This window comes from Lissotriton helveticus, chromosome 12 (genome assembly GCF_964261635.1).
Source record: "Lissotriton helveticus chromosome 12, aLisHel1.1, whole genome shotgun sequence".
Lineage (NCBI taxonomy): Eukaryota > Metazoa > Chordata > Amphibia > Caudata > Salamandridae > Lissotriton > Lissotriton helveticus.
This window is the reverse complement of record NC_136073.1, coordinates 646,366,481-646,389,067: the sequence shown is the minus strand read 5'-3', so window position 1 is coordinate 646,389,067 and position 22,587 is coordinate 646,366,481. Positions and strand designations below refer to the sequence as shown.

The 22,587-nt window shown below is 41.6% G+C and overlaps 1 protein-coding gene and 1 pseudogene across 1 annotated transcript in view; one reads left to right on the top strand and one right to left on the bottom strand.

Moving 5' to 3' along the window:
• WDR59 (WD repeat domain 59) overlaps positions 1-22,587 on the bottom strand; it is an 885,758-nt gene that overhangs the window by 762,007 nt on the left and 101,164 nt on the right. The window contains exons 5-6 of the mRNA XM_078670030.1: positions 11,846-11,926; positions 1,487-1,524 (exon numbers count right to left, since the gene is read on the bottom strand). Coding sequence (XP_078526156.1) covers positions 1,487-1,524; positions 11,846-11,926 — 119 coding nt within the window. The remainder of the gene's footprint in view (positions 1-1,486; positions 1,525-11,845; positions 11,927-22,587) is intronic.
• On the top strand, positions 9,563-10,651 carry LOC144799261 (perilipin-2 pseudogene; annotated as a pseudogene).

The following is a 22,587-nucleotide window of genomic DNA, read 5'->3' as shown; positions in this document are numbered from 1 at the left end:
CACTCTCATCAAGATCCAATCCTGGTTCCACAGTAACCACCTCAAACTCAACCCTAAAAAAACTGAAATCATTCTTTTTTCCCCTAAAAATAACCAACTCCCCATTCAGAAGTGGATCTCTGACCTTAACGCCCTCAACTGCTCCTTATCTCTGTCCTCCTCAGTCAAATCACTAGGGATCTCCCTGGACAACCTCCTAACCCTCAAGGTACACATCAATAATTCTGCCAAAGGAGCCCTCTTCACTCTCCGCCACCTTAAGAAAATCAAGCCCTTCATCCCGATCGATGATTTCAAACTAGCAGTCCAATCCCTTGTTCTTTCTCGCATCGACTATGGCAATGCCATTCTCACCGGAATTCCCAAGATCCACCTAGCACCTCTTAAATCTGTGCTTAACCTTGCAGCTAGGCTTACCTCAGACTGCAAGCGATTCGACCACATATCCCCTGCCCTTAAAACCCTTAAATGGCTCCCCATTGAAGGTAGATCCATTTACAAAACGGCCTGCATTACACACAAAATTCTCCATCAGAATACACCGACCTACCTCGCTAGCAAACTCACTAAAGCCGGTTGCTCCCGCTCCTTGAGAAGTACTAACACCCTCCTTCTTATCCCCCCCTTCTAAAAAAGAAAAACACCCAGTCTAGATCCTTTTCTGGCAACGCTCCTTGCATTTGTAATGCCCTTCCAACTGACCTTCGCTGCAACCCTTCCTACTCTTGTTTCAAAAAAGAACTCAAACTACATCTCCTCAATAAATACTGGGGACCCTAATCCATATCTGTTCTCTTCCACTGGCTACATCTGTCCAACCCTAGATGCATTCGCCCTCCCTTGTTTTTAGCCTTACCCGCCCTTTCTCCTCGTCACTTCCCCCTCCCTGTTTACCGCCTTCACTCCTCCTTGCTCCCCCCTTCCCTTGTCCACCCTCAGCCCGCATCCCCTTCAACCCCCTCCCATTTCTGCCCCTCCCGCTTCTCTTCCTTACCAACCTATCGGACCACTAACCTTCCTATCCTGACCCTGCAATTTTCCGCTTTTTTTCAATTTGTGCCTTTTGATATGTTTGATTTATCACATCTTACACATTTTGTTGTGCTTATTTCCCATATTTATCTTTTTGAAATCTGTCAGACGGAGACTTTTATGTTGTTTATTTACATTGATGCTATGTATGTCCCCTGTTTTATTGACCTTTCTTGTCTCTAAAATTGTAAAGCGCTCTGATACCCCCGGGTCCAGCCAGCGCTATATAAAACCTCTAAAATAAATATGCACAGGCAGCTCTCTGGGTGAATATGGTAGATATTCTGAACAAGCTAGTCTCAATGCCAGGACAACATGAGAAGGAAAACAGAGAAAGCAAAAAATAAAAAACAGAACAAATGCCTTCTTGAGCAACACTCCCAGGATCTGGAGCAACTTCTCCTCAACATCAGAAACATCTAAATTCACATTGAAAACCAAGGCCAATACTCACCTACAGCAGATAATGACACTGCAGGCTTTCTTGTGTCTCTAAATAAAGTTGGAAAAAAACAGGAAAAAAAAAATGAATCAGTGAATTAAAGTGCAGCCAACATTTACAACATAAAAGACATGCAACTACCAGTAGCAAGTGAAAAAGTCGCCATGCAAGACTCAACATGCTAATGACTAGGTCTCCAAATGATAAAATTTCCATACACGGCGGAGAATGGATGAGCAGAGTTTTGACATTTCTGTAAGAGAATATTCAGGAATAACTATGGTTGTGGTACTACCTGCGAGGAATGCTATTTCTTCGCATTTATCTCTGTTGCAAGACTGCCCTAGACTCTATGTTTCGCATTGTTTCCCCTATACTAGGAAATTGCCTGAGTGTCAGTAATCAGAAACAAGCACACCTTGACGGACCTTCCATGATCAATCAGGTGTAGGAATGGTGCAATACAGCATTCCTATTCTCCACTGATGAGAACCAGTGTTGGGCCCCACATCTGTAGTTTTGTTCAATTTTAGGTCCTTCTATCTTCTATATTTCTCTGCCTGGTGAGAGAGCTGGGCTTGATGGCCTGTTCATAAGGAAAATGTACATAATTCCTCTACCTTCCTATAGCAGACAGTCTTTGTATTTAAAGAAACTCAATCAATTTTCTTTTGCTCAAGTAAGAGGCAAACTAGGAGTCTTACTTTCTAGTCCCTGTTACTTTAACCTGCAGTGTCCCTCTACTGCAGTTTGGCACCAAAATTGCGTATGTGTGAAATGTTTGCATAAATGATTGACAAAGAATGTACGCATCCTGAGACCTAGCCCATTTCAAATTTTCTTCCTCCATTTGATAGATAGGAACATGTGGATGTATATGATTTGCCCTGCCTGCGCTGCTTTTACAGTTCTATCATGAGTGTAAATATGATTGCTTTGGCCAGTGTACAGGCATTCCTGTGACCAAATAGAACTCTGACCCAGTTCAGCCCGTACTACTCTCTGCCTCCTTTATAGTCTCCCTAGAATTAATTTTCCAGCTGGCCTAGTTCTACCTCTTGCCCAGCAGGGGGTTGAGTAAGTAATTGTAAATAACTGAGAAAGTTGAACATCAACTCATCACTGTAGAGCTCGCCAAATTTTATAGGGATAGGAGAAGCGCTTAATCAGAAAGGTTGTTACGAATGCGTTAGTAAGCTCTTGTGGTTTGAAACTTTTGCTGGAATAAGTTAAAAGTGTTTAAAGGATCACACAAGTCTGAGTAGGTGGATCACAACTAGGGCTCCCGTTTTATGATATTTATTTTTTTGCCATTACCTTCTGTATTTATCAATATTTATTTTTTGCTAATGCTATCTGTATTTATTCATTTTTATTTTGAGTTTTGTGGAAAAAAGGAAGCTGTAATCAGTATATTTCCACATTTATTTTAACCGATAAATATGCGCAAATGCTTGAATGTCGGTCAGGTTTCAGTTCTGTGAAAACCTGCAGAAGATAAATAAGTGACATATGAAAATATGCAAATTTCTATATCAACTTTGTGCATATCTACTGTTGTTAAAGCCTATTTACTAAAATTAATTTCTTTTTTTAACGCCTGTATCTATCAATCCATACATCTATTGGCCTTGCAGTCAGTATTTAGAATTACTCGAAAAGCAACCCAATTTCCATTTTTATTCACATTTAAATATAAATACAGACAAGAAAATGAATGTTTTCTGTCTATATTTATCTGTAGAAATCAGTAAAAATGGAAAACGGGGAGCCTTAATCATAACTAGCAGGAAATGTATGGGAGCAGACCATCTAATGAAGGACAGACCCACTGAACTCCCACTATAAAGCAAATAATCTATGTTAGTATGCCTTGTATCCGTCAGAACACAGAATCTCCCTATAACCAAGAGACATTTTACATTTCTAAAATGAACAAAAACACATAGGTCATTACAACTCGAGTAACAGCTGTAGATACATGGTCCAAAAATCGCAAATTTAAGATATGTCCTACCACTGGAATTATTTAAGCAAAGCACATGTGCAGGTAAATAAAAAAAAATCAGTTACCAGACACAATTATACAATCCTTCAACCCTGAACCCCGGTTTGAAAAATTCTATAACAAATCTCATCAATGCATCATCTGTAAATGGAGAAGTGCTACAAGAAATAAAGATGCCATCATCTTACCTTATGTCCTCATTTAAAAAATGAGTTACATTCGGATTCTTTATATGACAGTCCAAAACTGATAGCATTTTCTGCTTATCAATCAACTACACTGGATACTACTGTGTTAAAAAGTTCACCTAGCTCAACAATCCCTTTTACCCACTGTGAGCATGTTTTCATCCAGGCAGTGGTACAGATACAGATGCTAAAATTCTAAATGTGAGCAGTCACATTTGGGATTTTAGCATCCAGACTTGAGGTATATATAACAACAAAACATCTCAGAGCTCCCACCTCTTAGTGAGGTGGTCGTAGCCCTCAGTGGGACTAGGCTTTCCCACTGGGAGGAGAAAGCCCAAATGATGAAGCCTGTCACCTATGGTGAGTGAGGGCATTTGTCCTAAAGGGGTCGCTCCCCAATTAGGTTCTGTTAGAGAGACACAGGTTTACCTTCTTCTCTTCGCTGGTTTCAAGCTGTTAAAGACCCAAGAAGTTGATTGTGTTTTGAATGTATTTGTATAGGGGAATAACTTCTTGCAGGTCTTTAAATATCTAATCCATTGGACCTCCCTTCATAGTTCCTTTGTGTTATAAGACCTAAACCGTAGCCATGATAGACCGCTCTGGGCACAGTTCTCCCTCTTGGTCGAACGTCAAACATTTCCAAGGCCTGGAGTCCCACTTAAAAAGTCACTCACAACTCAGGGCTTGAATGGGCCCCAAGCTGTCAATCACACTAATTGAGAGGCTGGGCACTGGTAAGTGTGCTGATTGGCGGCTGTAGTTAGAGTGAATTGTTCTAGAAGTAGCTGCTTTCAGCAGCGGTGCGTCCATTGGGGCGTAGGGGCGTAGCCCCACCAGCCACATGGACCCGCCTCGCGGCCGCCGCCGCAATCCTTTCAATAAATTACTCTGTACTAGTACAGAGTAATTTATTGCAAGGATTGCGAGTCAGCCGCCGGGACACACCCGGAGATTTCGGAATGCGCAAGGGGGGCGGTGGCCTGCTGCAGCTTGAGTGACAGAACACTCAGGCTGCAGTAGACAGACCGTAGTGCGCAAGTGCGAGTTGTGTTCCAACTTTCGCAAGCATGCGCACTACAGTACCCCAGTGGGACCCTGCGGGGACTTCTCTGCCTGCTGTAGCCCGGGTTTGTAAGGGGGCGACAGGGCGAGCAGCAAATGTGCCCCCCCAGCGCCAGGATTGGCTACACCTGGCTCACGTCACGCCGCACCCGGATGCGACGCCTCCATTTCTCCTCGTGGGTCTGCTTTTCTTCAGACTGGCATCCATCAACCCCCAGCGAGGAGGCGGCAGGAGAGAGAAGCGGTCCACGGAGGTTAGTCTGAAAGAAGCTGCCACACACACCCCACTGGCACTGGCAGCCCTCGAGCACGCCGGCCTCCACCACAAGTTGCTCTACCTGCAGCGCATTCCTCTCCCGACACTGCTTGGTTTTCAGTCAAAACAAAGAGCGCAGTGTGCGCTGCTGTTCGGAGGGCAGCCGGCAAGGCTGTGTATGGCATAATTAAACAGTACAATGCGCGGTCTGTGCGTGCTGGCAGCCAGCGATTTAATCCATATTTAGTTAGGGCACGTGTTTTGGCAAATCCCACTTTGCGCTGCATGGTGCCCAAAATTCTTCTTACACGCGCGCCTGGAGCAGAGCTCTCAATGGGATGGGGACTTGGGTGTATTTAAAGGGCAGGTGCTGGGTACCTTCCTTATAATTAAAGGGCGAGTACTTGCACGTCTCCGCAGTGGTGCAGTACCCACAATGGGATAGTAGTGACGACACTTCTCAATAGCAAACAGCAGAACAGCCCCTTTGGGACACCTGCACGTCTATATTTTAATTTCAAGAAGGTTTTCTTGTGATCCTGCTGTTTTTCAGGCAAGAGTCAGGGGTTGCTTGATGCCAGTGTATTGACAGAGAAGGAAGGGTATGCGATTGAGCCCATCCGAAGACCAAGGCAAAGGCCACCACCCGCCAGAAGAAGATTTTTGTTTGTGTAAAAAAAAAAAACTAGGAGATTTAGGCTTTCTCTTCATTTGTTTGAAGGATAATTCCTCTGTTTTGCCCTTTCAGCGCTAATCCTACAAAGGGAGATTTCAATTGATTGGTGTTCAATTATGTTCTTAAATTGTGCTCTCTGAAAGCAAAGGCAGTCATTTGTCAAGCCCCAAGGCAAGCTTTTGCTTATCTGAGCTTTCGGTGCTCTAAAGGAAAGGGAGGGGGAACAGATCTGAAACATTTTAGTTTCGCAAAGGTAGATACAGACTGGATTCGGTTTTGTTTAATTAGAAAAAGGAATGTTTTCAACTTTTTCCAGTTGAAATAAACTTTTGCCTCGAGGCAAACCACTGGTAAAAATTTAAATGGTCACCCTTTCATCACTTCACACATCTCCTACGTTGGAGGGTCCTCATGCAAGGTTGTCAAGTCTTCCATGGCCATGTGTGAGTAGTCCATCTAGTTCAAGGCTTTAGTAAGAATTCTGGGATTTGTAGTTCTATGTTTCCCATTATAACTCCGAACTATAAATCAATGGATGTCAAGCAAAAACCTCGAATAGATGAACTGCTCATGCATGAACTCCTCATGTATGGACCTGGGCAACTTGAATGCGCTCCACATGTTGCTGTCGATGCTATTATCTCATACGCTACATGGTAAATTCAATAATCACCACAGTCTAGAGAATAACAGCTTAATTCCAAGGGTAAACCCAGGCCCCCTACAACTACATAATCTGCTAAAAAGAGAGTCCGCATTACCATGATGTTAGCAACACGTTAGGTTCCCAGCAAGCATGCTCATTCCCTGCCAGGCCCAGGAGAGCGCACAGCAGCAGCAGCCTTTACACACGGCCACTTCTGGGAGCTTCTATCTGCAATTTATGATAATGTCCTTTTATCCCTTCGGCTGCCATGTCATTGTCTTTTATGTGAGTTTAACCACGTTAAATGTTTGGTTAGCTGCGCATGTGCAAGTGGTTACACATGGGTCATGATTATTAATGGTAGTGATCTGTAAAACACAAGAGGGCTTCAATTGTTTCATGTGTTCTGCGAATGGCTCTCCCAGTCTTACTTATACGTTTACATTCTGGTATTTCTAAATCTGGTTTTGTTTTTCTGTGCTAGCCCTGTGTATGTAATGTAAAGCCATTTTTATCCATAACAAAGCATAGTATCTGGTGGCAGATTCTGGCACCAGAATGCAAATCAAACGTTTGTCTCTATGGCCTGCTCACTCACTCTAAGGTTGGATAGCTTGGGGTTGGGCCCTCTTCTCCTGAGTGCAAGGCACACTCAAATGTTTCAGTGCATCACAAAATCTGCGGGCATATATACGGCGGTCTGCAACCACAATCCCTATATAATGCATAGACACACAGTCCACGTGCAAATGGCAGGTTAGCTGGTTTTTAAGAGTGGACTTTTACTACATCATGATGGGGTGCTATTGGAAAAAAACATGTCTCTTCAGCTTGTTCCTAAATTACTGGAGCAGGGTAGGGGAAGTCGTAATGGATATGGAAATATCATTCCTGATCCTGGATGCAGAAGTCCTGAATTCCAAAGGGGCCCGGCAACCTAAAGTTTTTATGAAAAAAATTATATTTTTATTTTGTTACAAATATGGTTATAATACCTTCATCGCATCCCAATTACTTTCAGGGAGACAACTGGAAGTGCTCCCGAGGTCGGGCTTGCATCCCTCACCGGTACAAAATTGGTGGGGAGCCATGGCCAACTGCCAATTAGGTCAAGGGAGCCACAGGTCAAAAAAGTTTGGGAACCACTGTACTAAGGCATTAGTGGACTGCCTGCTCAGAGCAGGCAGCCTTATGCGCAAAGGGGACAGCTTGTGAGCTGGACGGGCAGGGAGCAGAGATGGCAGTGTTAAGAGGATGCAGGTAGTCGAGGTGTTAGTGTGGGGGCACAAGGAGAATATAATATGTGCAAAGGGGGCGGTTTGTGAGCTGGAGGGGCAGGTAAAAGGGTGCATTAATCGTTCAAAAGTTGTAGGCAGTGGAGGGGCTTGGTGTGAGAGCACAGGGAGGAAAGTGGATGAGCAGAGGCGAGTGAGTGTACATGTATATGTATAGGGGGGTAGAAGCAGAGATTTTGAAGTACAATTAAAGGGAAGTTCAATCTTAAAAATAGATCAAATTTCACAGATCACAATCCATAAGCCTGACACACATGCAGGGTTTCCCAATGTATACTCCATATTGGATAATGTGAACTGAGCTCCACCAATAAATGTGTGTACTTGGCTCCCAAGTCCACTTGTAACTGAGGTTGCCTACCAGAACATCATTGGTTCAATGCTCATTTCATTTCAGAGCTTTGTGCTCAATATTGTTATTAGGGATTAATCTAGAAAATATGGTTCAAATTAATTGACTACTTCTAAAATGAGAGATATAGTGTTTGCCTATTGTTTCTAAGGTGCGATTAGATGATGGGTAATTAAATTATGGGCTATGTTCCGTATATTAACATCATGAATTCTGTCTGAGAAACCTACTGGAACGATATGGCATGGGAATGTCTGCAATGACTTTGTTCGCTCTTAAGGTAGCCTAGTCATTTGAATATTTCTTTATGTGCTACAATGTACCTCTTTAGGTGCTGACATGTGAGACACAGATACGCTTAAAAAAGAGGCTAAACATGTGGCCTCCCCCGCCCCATTGGAGGCTCAAGAGAAGCTAGTGAGGAGGGGGAGAGAAACAGGAAGGCAGAGGTTTTGGGCAAAACATCCCATGAATAACTAGAGACACCACAGTAGTAGATCTGTGGGGCAATTCAGGAGCTGTAATGGTACAACCCAGGGCACATTGGAGATACAGCAGAAGAGGGACTGTAGGTCCACCCAGAGGTGGCAGAGGCTGATTCCAAATGAGTGCCACATGCACCACAGTACTGGAACATGGAGTGTGTGGAAGTAGTTCTGGGAAGGAAATGGTGCTTGGATTTAAGGTGGTGAAGGTGAGGCATTGTGGCAATATGGAGTAGGGCGGGGGGTTTGGACAAAGGTCCTTCCCATCCTATGCCCCTACAGCCGCAAACAGGAATGATGCTACAGGAAGACATCATAAACCTCTCCACCTGTTACCTGGATGGCCTGAAAGGAGAGATTAAGTGGAGTTGTTTTCCTTAATGAAGTCAGTCAGTTTGACAGAGACCCCTCTCACATTCAGCTCATCCAGGAATAAGCCATTTAAAATTGCTCTATAGTCTGTAAAATGTTTGTAATCTGAGGCACAGCTCTGCAGCCTGTACTTAGACTCTGCATAAACAGATTAGTAGTGGAATCTGAAGAATAGTCCGGCAGAGCTAGCCTATGTTTGTGGTCCCAGTAGTGAAATAGCAGCAGGCAGCAGCGCAGAAGGTTAATGTGCCTGCTGCAAAAAACATGTACCCGATGCAGATCACAAAATGCATATGATGTAAATAGGTCAGTGAGTCACTGCTTTTGTCACAGAGATCCCAACTGCTGTGCAACTTCTTCTACTCTTAGAGCTGAGATTTTCATGAAAGTCTTATAGTCTGAATTCAGCACCTGAGCGTAATAGGACGGAATGTATGAAGCTCTGTGGTTATACTGAATTAGCAGCTACCTATGTTATGCCATCTATTAATGTAATAACTGCACTTTCACAATTGCTTTATTAACCTTCCTGCTTTCTCAAATTTGCTTGAAAATGCGCGATTTTTCTTCTTCTTTTTTCCAAAATTTTCTTGGGGGGGGGTTATCCCCCCAAACCCCCCTTTTGGGGTTCGGGCTCGATCGCTGCGCTCGCTCGCTAGGGTGCTGTATGCAAATCACTTTGCGCCCCACCACTTTCAAATGTCACCCACCGCCCCTGGCTGCTTTTAAGGGAGATACCACCATGTCCTCGGTAGTTGTTGAGCCGCAGCAGAATGTGGTGTCTCAGGTGGTCAGTCTGCCCCTGGTCAGCTCCACCTATATCATGGTGTCTTCTGTGTATGCCAGCACCAAGGAGAACCACCCCTACCTGAGATCGGTCTGTGAGGTGGCAGAAAAGGGAGTCCTGACTATCCCCGCAATCGCAATCACCAGGGCCATGCCAATCCTCCAAAAGATGGAGCCTCAAATTGCAGTTGCAAATACCTATGCATGTATTGGTCTGGACAAAATTGAAGAGAAACTACTACTGATTTTTCATCAGCCATCTGACCAGATAGTTTCCAAAGCCACAGATATTGTGGTTGGTACCAAAGATGTCCAGCACAATAACTGGTGCCAAAGATACTGCGGCTCATACAATCACTGGAGTGGTTGGCAAGACCAAAGAAGCAGTGCATGGGAGCATGGAAATGACAAAGGCTGCCGTGAATTATAGCATTAGCACTGTCCTGGTAAGTCACGCAGTTCCAATTATGAACAGTTTTGTAGATACAGCACTAACCAAGTCTGAGACCCTAATAGATCAGTATCTTCCATTAACAGAGGAAGAGTTGAAATATGCAAATAATGAAGAACTTCATGTAGCGACGCAGAAGCCAAATTGCTATGTTAGACTGGGGTCCTTGTTTGCTAAAGTATGCAAGCGTGAATATCAGCAAGAACAGTGTTAGAGATGCAAAATCCAGGAGTCGGGAAGCCATATCTAAACTCCACCATACCGTTGGTTTGATTGAGTACGCCAGGAGAAATATAAACAGTGCCAACCAAAAACTGCAAGCTGCCGAGGAAAAACTATCGGTCTTGGTTTGAGTGGAACAAAAGCATGGGCCAAAGTGAAGGGGAAGTGTATAATGCCACAGAGGATGTCGGGGCTCGCACCCTGGCTATCGCCTGTAACCTGTCGAAGCATGTTCAGACCACCTGTATTACATTGATGTCCAGCATACACGGCCTGCCCCTCAACATCCAGGGGCAGGCTCACCACTTGAGCTCAGTGGCTGGCGAGCTATACCAGAACTTCCACTTGGCCTGTGGACTTTGTTCACACTAATGGACACAAACACATTACTGTGGGCTGAATTAATATTTTTCAAGCAAATCTTTTATAAGGAGTTGCCTGCAGTTGGCTAATGTTGATTCTTGTTGTTTTCCAGGTAATTTGAAACATTCATCTGGAACAAAATAAAATGTTTAGGCCATTTATAGGACTGTGCCATTTTGCATTTTTCTAAGCTATTTAATGTAATTACTTTTGAGGATAACTTAAGAACAGGTAAATATTGCATATACCTTGTGGGTACTTTGTCATTTAAAGTGATTTTTTTGTAAATATAATTGACATTCTTAGGCTGTTCAAAACGTTAGGGAATTCTTAATTGTATTGCTCGTCAAGGTGATGACACCAGTCCTTTATACTTTAATTTTCTCCTTTTGTGCTTCCGGTGTTCTTAAATTGCAAAGTATTTTCCGTATAGTGGCATAAGTCTTCACTGTGCTTAAATTTTCTCCGGTGAAACTTCTCAATAAAGTTTAAAATGTACAATAAAAAAAAGTGTGCTGATAGGCAGTGCTCTTTTAAATGGCTTTGATGTCTGTTTGAAGGCCTGCCTCCTACCAAACAAGAGTATTGCTTGTCAGAGTGTTAAATCCACAAACTCAACATGGGTCTGTTTTTTCACTGGTCAAGACATGCGCAGTCTGTGTAAACGTGGTTGGGGAAAAATAGGTTTGGGGGCAATGCCTAAAGCCGCTAATGGTCAAGCTACCATTGACTCTCTTGGAATCCATAAAATAACCTTTAGACAAGTAGGCCTCGTGAAGTTCTGAAAGGCAAATGCTGGTGCGATCGTGGAGAACAGACATCCCAACCAACTCCCAAATGGTGGACAGCAAAGAGCAATGCAATAACAGATACAAGTATGAGCTGTGTTTTTCTTGCTTTGACGAGTGCCTATACAGTCATTCAGGATTCAAGGTTTTATTGAGACTTCCAAAAATGTTGGGGCTGGTAAACCTCTGATAGATGTAGAAGACTTCACATGAAATAAACTAGGCCACAAAAGCAAGGTGAATATTGTCAGGGCAATCCTATGTGCTCACTTCACTGCTTCCTGATCCACTAAACTTGCTAACAGGTCTTAACTGTGGTGCTTGTTAGGCAGTAGTAGGTCAACATGTAACAGTAAGCAAAAGAGGTGGATGTACATCTCACACTCATGCATACAGCAGTGTCTCTTGCTCTTACTTAATGTCCCATACGTAGATATACGTGTCCACTGAACTTGTGACTAGCAGCTCAGGCTCGAAGACAGACCAATCCAGATCACTGTAGGGGCAGAAAAAACAAGGGTTAATGTTTAAGTTTCCAAACTAAACCACAAAGCAACTTTACTGTGATGCATGTTTTTCTTTGCCAAAAATGCATTAAGTTCACATTTTCATTTAGCATATCTCTATTAAACAGTCACTGTCAGTGTGCTTTAGAGAAAAAACAGCTGGAAGATAAAGAATTCCTTCCAATGAACAATTAAACATACTCAATGACGAGTGAAAAACAAATAACCATTACAGAAATACAGCTATTACTCAGTGCGCATTACTCAGTGTAGCATATTATATAAGAACAGTAAGTTCCAACAATGGCTAAGAAGAATTTAATGAATGGAAAGCTTCTGTGAAAATAAGGAGTTTAGGATCAAGGAACTAAAGATTAAGGAGGATCTTGCAATCAAGGAACAGAAGCCTAGGGATAGAAAGACAGGGGGAGGGATGAAACCGATAAGGAGGTAGGAGACCATGATGAGGATGGAAGAATAAACAGGATTAAGCTACTGGTTCAGGAAAGGGAAGGAAGAGGGGCAAATATGTGTGAAGGAAAGTTAATATGTTGAGGTCAACTTAGAAGGTGAGAAACCTAGCCCATGAGGTAATTACAGATCAAGATAAAGTAAAATAAATAGGTTTTAGTTTTGTTGCAAAATTGTAGGAGGGCATCTTGTCATTTCAGGTCTGCTAGTAAAGACTGCTATGGATTTGGGGTGGTTCCCCACAGATGGACTGCATGGCAACCTGGTAATATTTAAATTTCTCCGATGGAGAACTGAAAACTACTCTAGTCCCTAAACTTCTGTTTCCTACCAGAGATTTGATTTTATTACATTTTATTTGTAGTATTTTATAAAGTAAAAAATGACATAAGCAGAAGTTCTTCCATTAGGCATGACATCAGGTGTGAAAGACAGTTGGCTGTATTGCACGATACTGCATCCAAGAAGTTTGCAATGTAACATGCAAGGATTTCAGGGGCAGATGCACAGCTATATTGATAATTTTCTAACATGCATGGCTCCTTCCTATATTTCTAGCCAATGCACTACAGTTCAGTCTGACATATAGAATTAACTGATAAACTCTGGCCATTTAACTTACCTTGACGCAACCTCAGAGAGTTTGCCATATGTCTTTTGGGAAAGAGGTTGCAGGGAGAAGGAGCGTATAAGTATTCTTGGGATCACTACAATGTAGGAAATTGTTGATCTTGCCCTTAGGAACCAGACTTCTCCCCATCTCATGACCACCCTTCATTTACTAAAAACAGCCCCATCCATGTTGGGAAGCCTTGAACATTTGTCAATAGTGCAATAAGCGGGGGGGGGACAACTCAACTTCATCCCACAGGAGATTTTAAAAAGCTAGTTGTTTATTTGTAACATAATGCAGGAAAGTATACATTTGCTTCTAGCTTCACTGGGGAACAAGTGCAGATCTCGAAGGAAAAGTGTAATGTAGTTGAATTGTTCAGCACCTGAAACATGTCTGACTGCAAACTAAAGATTTGACTGGTGCTAAGGGCAACTGTGAATACCTAAATGGGGGCTTTCCATAATCAAACTGAAAATGTTACTTCCCTAGGGAACAAACATTCTGGTGGTTACATAATCTCCCCACAATACCCTCATCTTATAAATATCATCCAAGAACCAGAGTAGATTGGAAACTTTTTTTCCCCAGTAATGACTGTCCAGTGTCGCCAGGTAGAGCTATGCAGCTGTAACTTTGCATGCCCAGGATGTGCCAACAGTCGGACATATAAGGTGCCACCTGACCTTTTGGCATCAGTTTCTAGACCTTTTTAAATGTCCCACCTAGATGTACAGAGAAGAACAAAGACAGCATTTGCAAAAATGATAAATACAGCACAAAATAGGTTTCCATACCTCAGATGTTATTAATCATTGCACCCATTCAATGTGGGCATGTGAGAAGTTTCTGAGAAATATGCATGGACTGGTCGACATGGAAATCACATTGCAACATAGACGGAATAGTGTGCAGGTATGTAGAGCTTGTCCAGGTTTAATAGAATAGTGAACAAACTAAGAGGACCTAAAGATATCCTACCCTATGGGCAGGAGTCATTACCACTAAAAAGACAGTCTTCAGAGTGAGAAGTAGAAAACCGCAACTGTATATAGAATGCCATTAGAAAAGTCAACACAAGTTTCAAATACCACTGACAGACAATAACCAGAGTGGAAAGGAACAGGCCAAGCAAGCCTCTCAGAAGGCCTGCCAGCTGTGGCTTTCTCACCATAGATAGCTGGTAGGGGAGACATGAATATGGAAAGGGCAGCCAAATAGCCTTTTACTGTAGCAATCAGGATGTGACATTGTATCCAAAATGTCAGCTTCAACCGTTTTAAAAGTTAGGCTTGTGTTTTAAAAAGCAATAAAAGCTAATGATTATTTTTCTTTTTAAATGAAATGTTGTTTATTGAGAATTTAAGTAACCTTTAAAAATTGAGCTTGTTGTTACAACAGTTGCAACCAACACGCTCAACTCAGCATTAAAAAAAGATGACATTGCTTAAAAAAAAGTCAATTTCTTTATCTCTTCCAGACAGGACAGCACATCTAACTAAAAACTTAAATATGTTTTGAGGTGTATCAATCAAGTTGCTATAGATGGCCAAAGATTTATAAAAGCAACATAGGGAATTTATAAAAAATCTAACTGCCTGTTATACCCAAATTACCTATTTTGTAAACCTCTGAAAGTATTACTAGGACTGGAACTATGACAATGGAACACCACTAGCGGTGTTGCCATTCTCACTCTAGGGGATAGGGAATCAAGAGTGTAAATAACCCATGTAAGTATGTAAAGGCTTCAAAAACATGCTTGCTCTCAAAACAGTGACAAAATAAGTATCCAACCATGAATTCTCCAGAAACCTTAAGAAAGTTGAATTAGTGAGACAAATCCAAACAACTGCCGTTAGCTGAATGCAGAACTAGGAAGCAACCTAATACATTGACCAGCTTCTAGTTCTCGAAAAGTTTTGCTTCACAGTGTCACAATGCTGAAAGCACCAAACTCATTCAAAACATGACAGACTGGACTTTGGCTGCACTCCAAAGGTAAGAAAACTCTGATCTGTATTTTAAGGAGCTTTCTTACCTTAGGAATCCTTAACAGCAGATGTCGAATAGACATCTACTTTATCCTGAGACTATCAAAAAGCGAGTAGTTATTTATCTACTGTATAATCCAAAAACATTAACCTCCTACATTAAATTTGTAGGTAAGGGAGAGCTCTGAAGTAACTAAAAGGTGACATGTAAGTGCTTTTTAAAGCACTGCAAATGAAATACTAAAAAAAATGGTACAGAGCTTGGCAACTCACGCTCTACAACTCTGCGTACATTAGAAAATCAGGAGGGGATAACAACGGGCTCATCAAAATGGTGGTCATCCTTCAGAGAAGCTGCCACTCTGTGCCCCTTTAGACACCAGCATCCAGCTTTAAATCAGCACTTCAATTTTCTGATGACTATCTGATGTAGCTGAGGTGAATGTGATCTTCAAGTTGTGGACTTCATATCCAAAGACCAATTGTTTGGTCTAATTTCAGCGACTGGAGATGAACCCTATAATAGCAGGTGCATTTGTGCAGCTAATGCTGATTTACGATCTTGTGTAATGATATTGCTTTCAGTACTTACTGCTTACACACTGGTTTCCACAGTTTCACTTTTTTCTATCCGAGCTGATTACTGATTAAAATCGATAAAATGCTCTTTTAGCAAGCATTGGCATAGCCAAAAGGTCTCAACCACAAGTATTCCCTCTTCATACGTGATACAGGGGATATCATTAACAAAATAGAGGGGATGCCGTTCAACCATGAGACTGACACCCTTGTAACGCTTGACATTGAGGCATTATACACCAATATTCCTCAGTGTCAAGTGTTACTTGCGGTCTCAGCTCTCTTGGAAAGATATCAGGACTATCGTCCAGATAACTTTATCTTGCAATGTCTTGAAGTAGTCCTGTTAAACAACTTTTTTGATTTTGATGGTTCCCTTTATAAAAAGATAAAAGGGACATCTATGGGTGCATCTTGTGCCCCCAGTGTGGCTAATACATTCATGGGGGAATGGGATCTACAGAATATTTACAACTGCTCCATTTTTTCAAAATGTGGCTCTTTGGAGACGTTTTATTGACGATATTTGTTTTATTTGGAGTGGGCCCACTGATATACTAAATTAATTTGTTTTGTGGTTGAATGCTAGTAACGCAATCTTAAATTTACCAACTTCAGTCAAGAAAGGGTGGAATTTCTGGATATCACGATTGATGGAACTAGTGGTCAACTTAAAGTAAGTTTATATAGAAAACCATCAGCTAAAAATACCATCCTCCAGTTTGAGAGTTATCACCCTAATTGTCAGAAAGATTCAATCCCCTTTGGGGAATTTTTACGAATTCGGCTTAATTGTTCGGACATAACATCTTTCCATGAACATGGGGATGCCTTGAAAGAAAGATTACTAAAGATTACTAAAGAGAGGCTATCCTCATCGTTTGATACGCCAGGCGTACAAGAGAGCCAAATACTAAGACAGGGAGGCTTACTGAAAGGTTCCACCCGTGCCCCTCATAATCGTATTACTTGTGTGGTGAATCACTCTACCCTCAATTTTAAAATCAAAAATGTGATTAACAAAAATTGGAGGATATTGAACGCGGATGAGAATACCCCTTCTATACCACTCCCTCTAGTGGCTTACCGCAGGAATAAGAACCTCAGGGATCTGTTGGTTCATACGCGGAATATCAAGAAGCCAGACTACGAAACTCAAAGATCAGTGACTGGTTTACCTATCATTGTTGGCAATCATAGGTGTGGCTCTTGCCATGCCTGTGATGCAGCCATAGTATCAGACGTAGTTAATTACAACACCATGGATATTAAATTACGTCATTTAACCAACTGTCGGAGCAGTAACATTGTGTATATCCTTTTTTTCCCTGTGGCCTGGCCTATGTGGGGGAAACTGGTTGTGAATTTCGCTTGCGATTTAGTGAGCACAAGTCAGCTATTAGAACACAGAAAATAGCAGCTCCTATGGTTCAACATTGCTTGTTGATGAATCACAGCGAGATTGAAATAAAATGGTCTATTTTAGAGAAGGTACAGGCTAGGATTGGTCAGCCCAGTGAGGTAACACGCAAGAAACGAGAGACCTTCTGGGTGTTTCAGCTTGACTGTGTTTGCAAGGGTCTCAATGAAGAAATTGCCTGGTATGTCACCAAAGGCCTACCCAAAAAGATATTTTGGGTGGTTTTGTCAGAATTACAGTAGTGTTTTATTAGTATGTCATTGGTGCGGGGTTGTTATCATTAATTCCTTGCATCAAATTTGAAATCAATCTAGACATGTGAATTTCGTCTTTTGTGCATACACTAAGTATTATGCCATTGCATAGTGTAGGTACCTTGGTGCTGTTTAGGGTCATTATTGAATTGAGGGGGTATCAAGGTGACACTGAGGGTCGGTATTAAGGTGTCACTGAGGATCTCTATTGAATTGATTAGGTGGTTTAATCATCTACCCTTTCATTTTATACCATTTAATATTGATAATCCACCCTCTTATAATGGCCTCTTACTTTAGTGTAATGCTTGTTTTTTTTCCGAGTGATTGAGTAAGCCGTTATGTGATTACGGGCTTTTCCCTACTATGTAACATTGTGGATTCTTCCCCCCAAGATGGCCGCCAATCATAGTCCTATGTTTGTGTTTAAATTGAATAGGTGATTTAATCATCTACCCACACGGATAAAAATTTGTTTTTTTTTGTGTCACTTCACATTTGTGAATTATCTCTCTAAAATGGCCGCTTAATATGTTTATAGTCTGTAGAGATCGATCTCATAGGTCTGTCGAAGTCGTTTTGCGAACCCTTTCATCTTATACCATTCAATATTGATAACTCACCCTCTTATAATGGCCTCTTACTTTAGTGTAATGCTTGGAGTTTTTTCGAGTGATTGATTAAGCCGTTATGTGATTACGGGCTTTTCCTTACTATGTAACATTGTGGACTCTTCCCCCCAAGATGGCCGCCAGTCATAGTCCTATGTTGGTGTTTAAATAGTAACTGACCCTTCATTGGTAGATGCGGTATTTAAAGGTGGATATCCTGTCCGTGTACTTCTGCTTCTGATTTTTGACGCGAGACGTACCCGAGAGGATGATCAACATAATTTACCTGAACCATGTTTTTATGAGGTGAGAATCGGTAACCTTAGCTATATATTGCAAGTTGTTATGTAGTGAGTCAAGCGCGACTCGATAATGGGCCCACGTTGAGAGTTTTGTCTTTCTTTGATTCCCGTGTGTTCCAGCCGATATGGTGAAATTGGCTCGGGTTACGTAGTGGACCCAAACGCATGACTAGCTTTTTATGGTGATACGTTAAAATAATTTGGAATTGCGACTATGGTGATGATAATTGTGGGTGGATTTTGGATATATGGTTGTACCTTGTAGATTTAAATGAACATTACAGCTGCATTGTAAAACTCTATATTTCAGTTTTCGGGCTAAGGTAGTAGAATATGTCCTCTTTTTTTAGGTATTCAGCTACGTGAATATTATATATTTTGTATTCTTTCTACAATTCATGACAGCTGAACTCGACTCACTCGTGGGGTTGCAAGAGCCATAACTTTCGTAATTTGAAAATGAGCATTGTATGCCGCACTGACTATTTGAAGAAGACTGAGAATATTTGATCACTATAGTGAAAGGTCCGTATGTAATCCACCCTCCCTGCGGGGCTCAGGACGTGTGGGGTTGGCATCTTTTAGCTTGCAAGGCCATTTCCGTAGGTGTAACGGTGGTACATAGGTCTACATTTCATTCACAGCTTATGGGAGGTATTTTCCAGCTTGCGGTCATCTTTATGAACACTATTTTTCAGCAGTAACTGAAATCGTTCGTGTTATTAGAATTTGGTAAAAAACTTTACTCACTATGTTAGTATCTAAGGATATGCATTACCTATGATATCCATCAGTGTGAAGTTACTTGTATTCCATTTATAGGTAACTGACGTAGTGTTGAGGAGGGAAACAGGTGTTACCCTACATTCAGACTCTTCCATCTCTTTTTCTGAACCTGGTGTTGGAGATAGGACTCCATTATTTATGTGAGTAGTTCCGTATGTTAGAGCGAAATTAATTACCGCAGGGTGCCATGTAGGCTTTTCATCACATGTCTATTATAAATTATGTGAGCAGTTCCCTATGTTAGAGCTAAATTAACTGCCGCAGGGTGCCATATAGGCTCTTCATCAAATGTCTACTATAAATTCTCTGTAGTGGTCAGTGCTAAATTGTAGAGAAAAATTTTAGGTTTTCTCTCCCTCCTCCTTCTCTCTCTCTTTTTTTGTCAATTTTTCATTTATGGTTAGGTGATGTTTCGTATAGACGATAGTGGGTCACACTGTGAGGACTATGTTGGATAATGATAGGAACTGATACTGTGTAGCCTTTTTGTCTCTTGTAGTACAATATTGGTGACATATATTTTATACACTTTTAGGTTCCCTGGGAATTGTATGTCTGCATCTGGAGAGGTCCTGAGGAAGGTGGCTTGCTCCACCAAAACGCGCGCCGACCATTCTAGTGCGGAATCTCATCTTATGTTTTGAGATTCATTCATTGATAAAGCATTGTCTTTGTCAATTAAATCCCATCCTTGTTCAGATGGTGTTGAAGTGTTGTTATATGGGAGTATGATTGGTGTGAGAGTGGTATGATTCCAGGTATTGTGTATATATAATTATGATAAACTGTATATAAAAAAAAAATTCTTTTGGATGATTTGTGTTTGTTTTTTGATAAATTGTTTTTTTTCTCTTTTAATGTATATATTTAATGTAGATCTTGTCTATTTATAGTAATCACTTAATAATGTGTTTACGAAATTTAAAATATTGTTGATTTTTGGGTGTAATAAAACATGAGATGCAATATACTGCTCTACAAAAAAGAAAAAGAATGAGATACATATGAAATGGTTTGAAAAAAGAAAAAGATAAATAGAACCTGTGCAAATAATAAATAATGAAATGAACTTTTGTGTTTGTCACTATTGTACTTTTGAGACAAAATATAAAAATAAGGAATATGAATTATATCATGAGTAAATAAGTATGGTCTAAGAGGGAATACTTGTGGTTGTGTTCTTCTTCATTCCCCTCTTTCCCTGACCAACTGTAAATTTGAGGGGGTCCCATTACACTTACTATTTGATAGCCAATAGGTCTCGCCTTTGGGGCCTTATAAGTGTTTAGCCAGAGCTATTGACTTTGCCAACGTCTTTAAGCTGTGCTGTAGAGAAGTGTGGCTGCTGTGCAACATGCTGAAAAGTTATAATAAAAAAGTGTCAGAAGCATTTTTGTTACCTTATATATGACCAAGAAGGCATTATGTACAAATGAACGACCATATTAAAAAAAGTATTTACAATAAAAAATTTCCTCTGTTTTCTTTTGTTCTTGCAATGCTGGCAACTTGTTTCTGCCTATTCCAATGGTTGTTTGTTAAAGCTTTTTTTTTGAGGGGCACAAACAATTGGAGGGTGAAGGTTGGGAACTTGTACATGTATTATAACACTAGCAGCAGCCAGACGCTAGGGGAGAATCAACAGATGCCAGATTCCGAGAGCAGGCTGAAGTGGTGCTGAGTGATGCTGAGGTGGTAGTGGTGGTGACTGGTGCGGAGATGATGCTGAATGATACTCAGGTCTTGCTGAGTGATGATGATGTGGTGGTGTATTAGTGCAAAGGTGATCATAAGTGATACTGATGTGGTGCTGAGTATATTGTATTGTAATTGCATTTATATAGCGCTTACTACCCCTGACGAGGCGTCAAATCGCTTTTTCGGCGAGTAGCACGCTACTCCGGGACCCACAGAGGATTAGTGTTGAATTAGTATAGTGAAACATGCAAGTACATTTTTAGTGGTGGATAGGTTAGTCAGTTATTTGGATTTGGAATGATAGCCGAAGGATAGAGGAGGAAAAAAGGTTTGTATTTATGTAGCGCTTGTTACCCCTGATGGGGTGTTGAAGCACGCTACTCCGGAAGCCCATACAGGATTAGTGGTGAATTAGTATAGTTGAATATGGAATTTGATAAGTGAACATGTTAGTCTGTTAATTTTGATTCAAAAGGATAGTGGAGGGATAAAAGAGTGAAGTTTTTTTTTAGATCTTAGCAGTAGGAGTAGGCTTTTGGATGAGAAAAAGGGAGTTTTGGAGGGGAGGAGTCAGAGGGAAGAGTTTAGAAAGGTTTGTTTTGGGGGATAGGTATAGTAGAAAGAGGTGTCAGATGATACAAGCAGGGGTAGAGTAGGAAAAAGTCAAGAAAGGGTTATTTTCGGGATCATAGTAGTGGCATGGGGTTTGGGATAAATGAGAGAGGATCTAGAGGATATATTGCTAGATGTATAGGCTGAGAAATAGGGTAGTGCATTGGAAATGCTAAATTAGAATAAAGTGATAAATATATAGATCCAGGAGTACCTTAAGTTTGTGGATGGTGTGGGCTGGATATTGCTGAATGGGAAAATGGGCAGCATTTCTGGCCATGGTCCTGGTCAGTCTCGAACAGGCTCAAACAGGCAACTGCCCTTGCCCTAGTAATCAGGTGACCCCTTCAGTCAATGGGAACCCTAGCCCTAACACTATCCAATCACAACACTAGCCCTAACATCTAGAACCAATAGGAGACCAGGACCTTACAGCCAATCTTAGCCCTAGTCCAAGCACCCAATCAGTTCAAAAACCCTGATCACTACGTCCAATAAAGGCCCTATTCCTACCAGTAGTCGCAAAACAAGTCCATGCAACTAATGGCACAGGTAGCCCTAGTCCCTACTTCCAATAGAAAGCCTAACCCTACTCTAAGTCCCACACCTAGTCCAGCAACCAATCAAACCAGAAGCCCTAATCTCTACTTCCAATTAAAGGTCTAACCCTAGCCCTAGTCCCATCCTACTCCCGACAACCAATAACATAGAAAGCCCTAGTCCCTACTTCTAATAGAAATCCTAACCCCAGCCCTAGCCCCAACCCTACAATGATTGAATCACAGACCCAGAAACCAATCAGAATTCTCAAATACCCAACCAATGAGGACAATAACCCTAATCCAATAGAAACACCAGATACAACCACCAATCATTGTAGCCAACCAACCACTAGCAGATCATATAAGGTCCCAGCGACCTCAGACAAGGTTTGCTGGCCAGGGACTTGGAAGCTGCTTCTCTTGTTCAGAGTCTCCTAGGAGACAGACAGGCTCAATCAACACTTTGGACTTCAGCAGGTAAGGGCCACACCAACTTGAAATCTAACAATACTGTTTGAATAAAACTTTACTCCCCCTGCTGGCCAAAAAACGAAGTGCACAGGCCCGCTGAGTGATGCTGTGGTGGTAGTGGTGGTGACTGGTGCGGAGACGATGCTGAGGTGATGCTGAATGATACTCAGGTCTTGCTGAGTGATGATGATGTGGTAGTGTACTAGTGCAAAGGCGATCCTGAGTGATGCTGAGTGATGCTATGGTAACGCGGAGTGATGCTGTGGTGGCGCTGAGTGATGCTGTGGTGGCGCTGAGT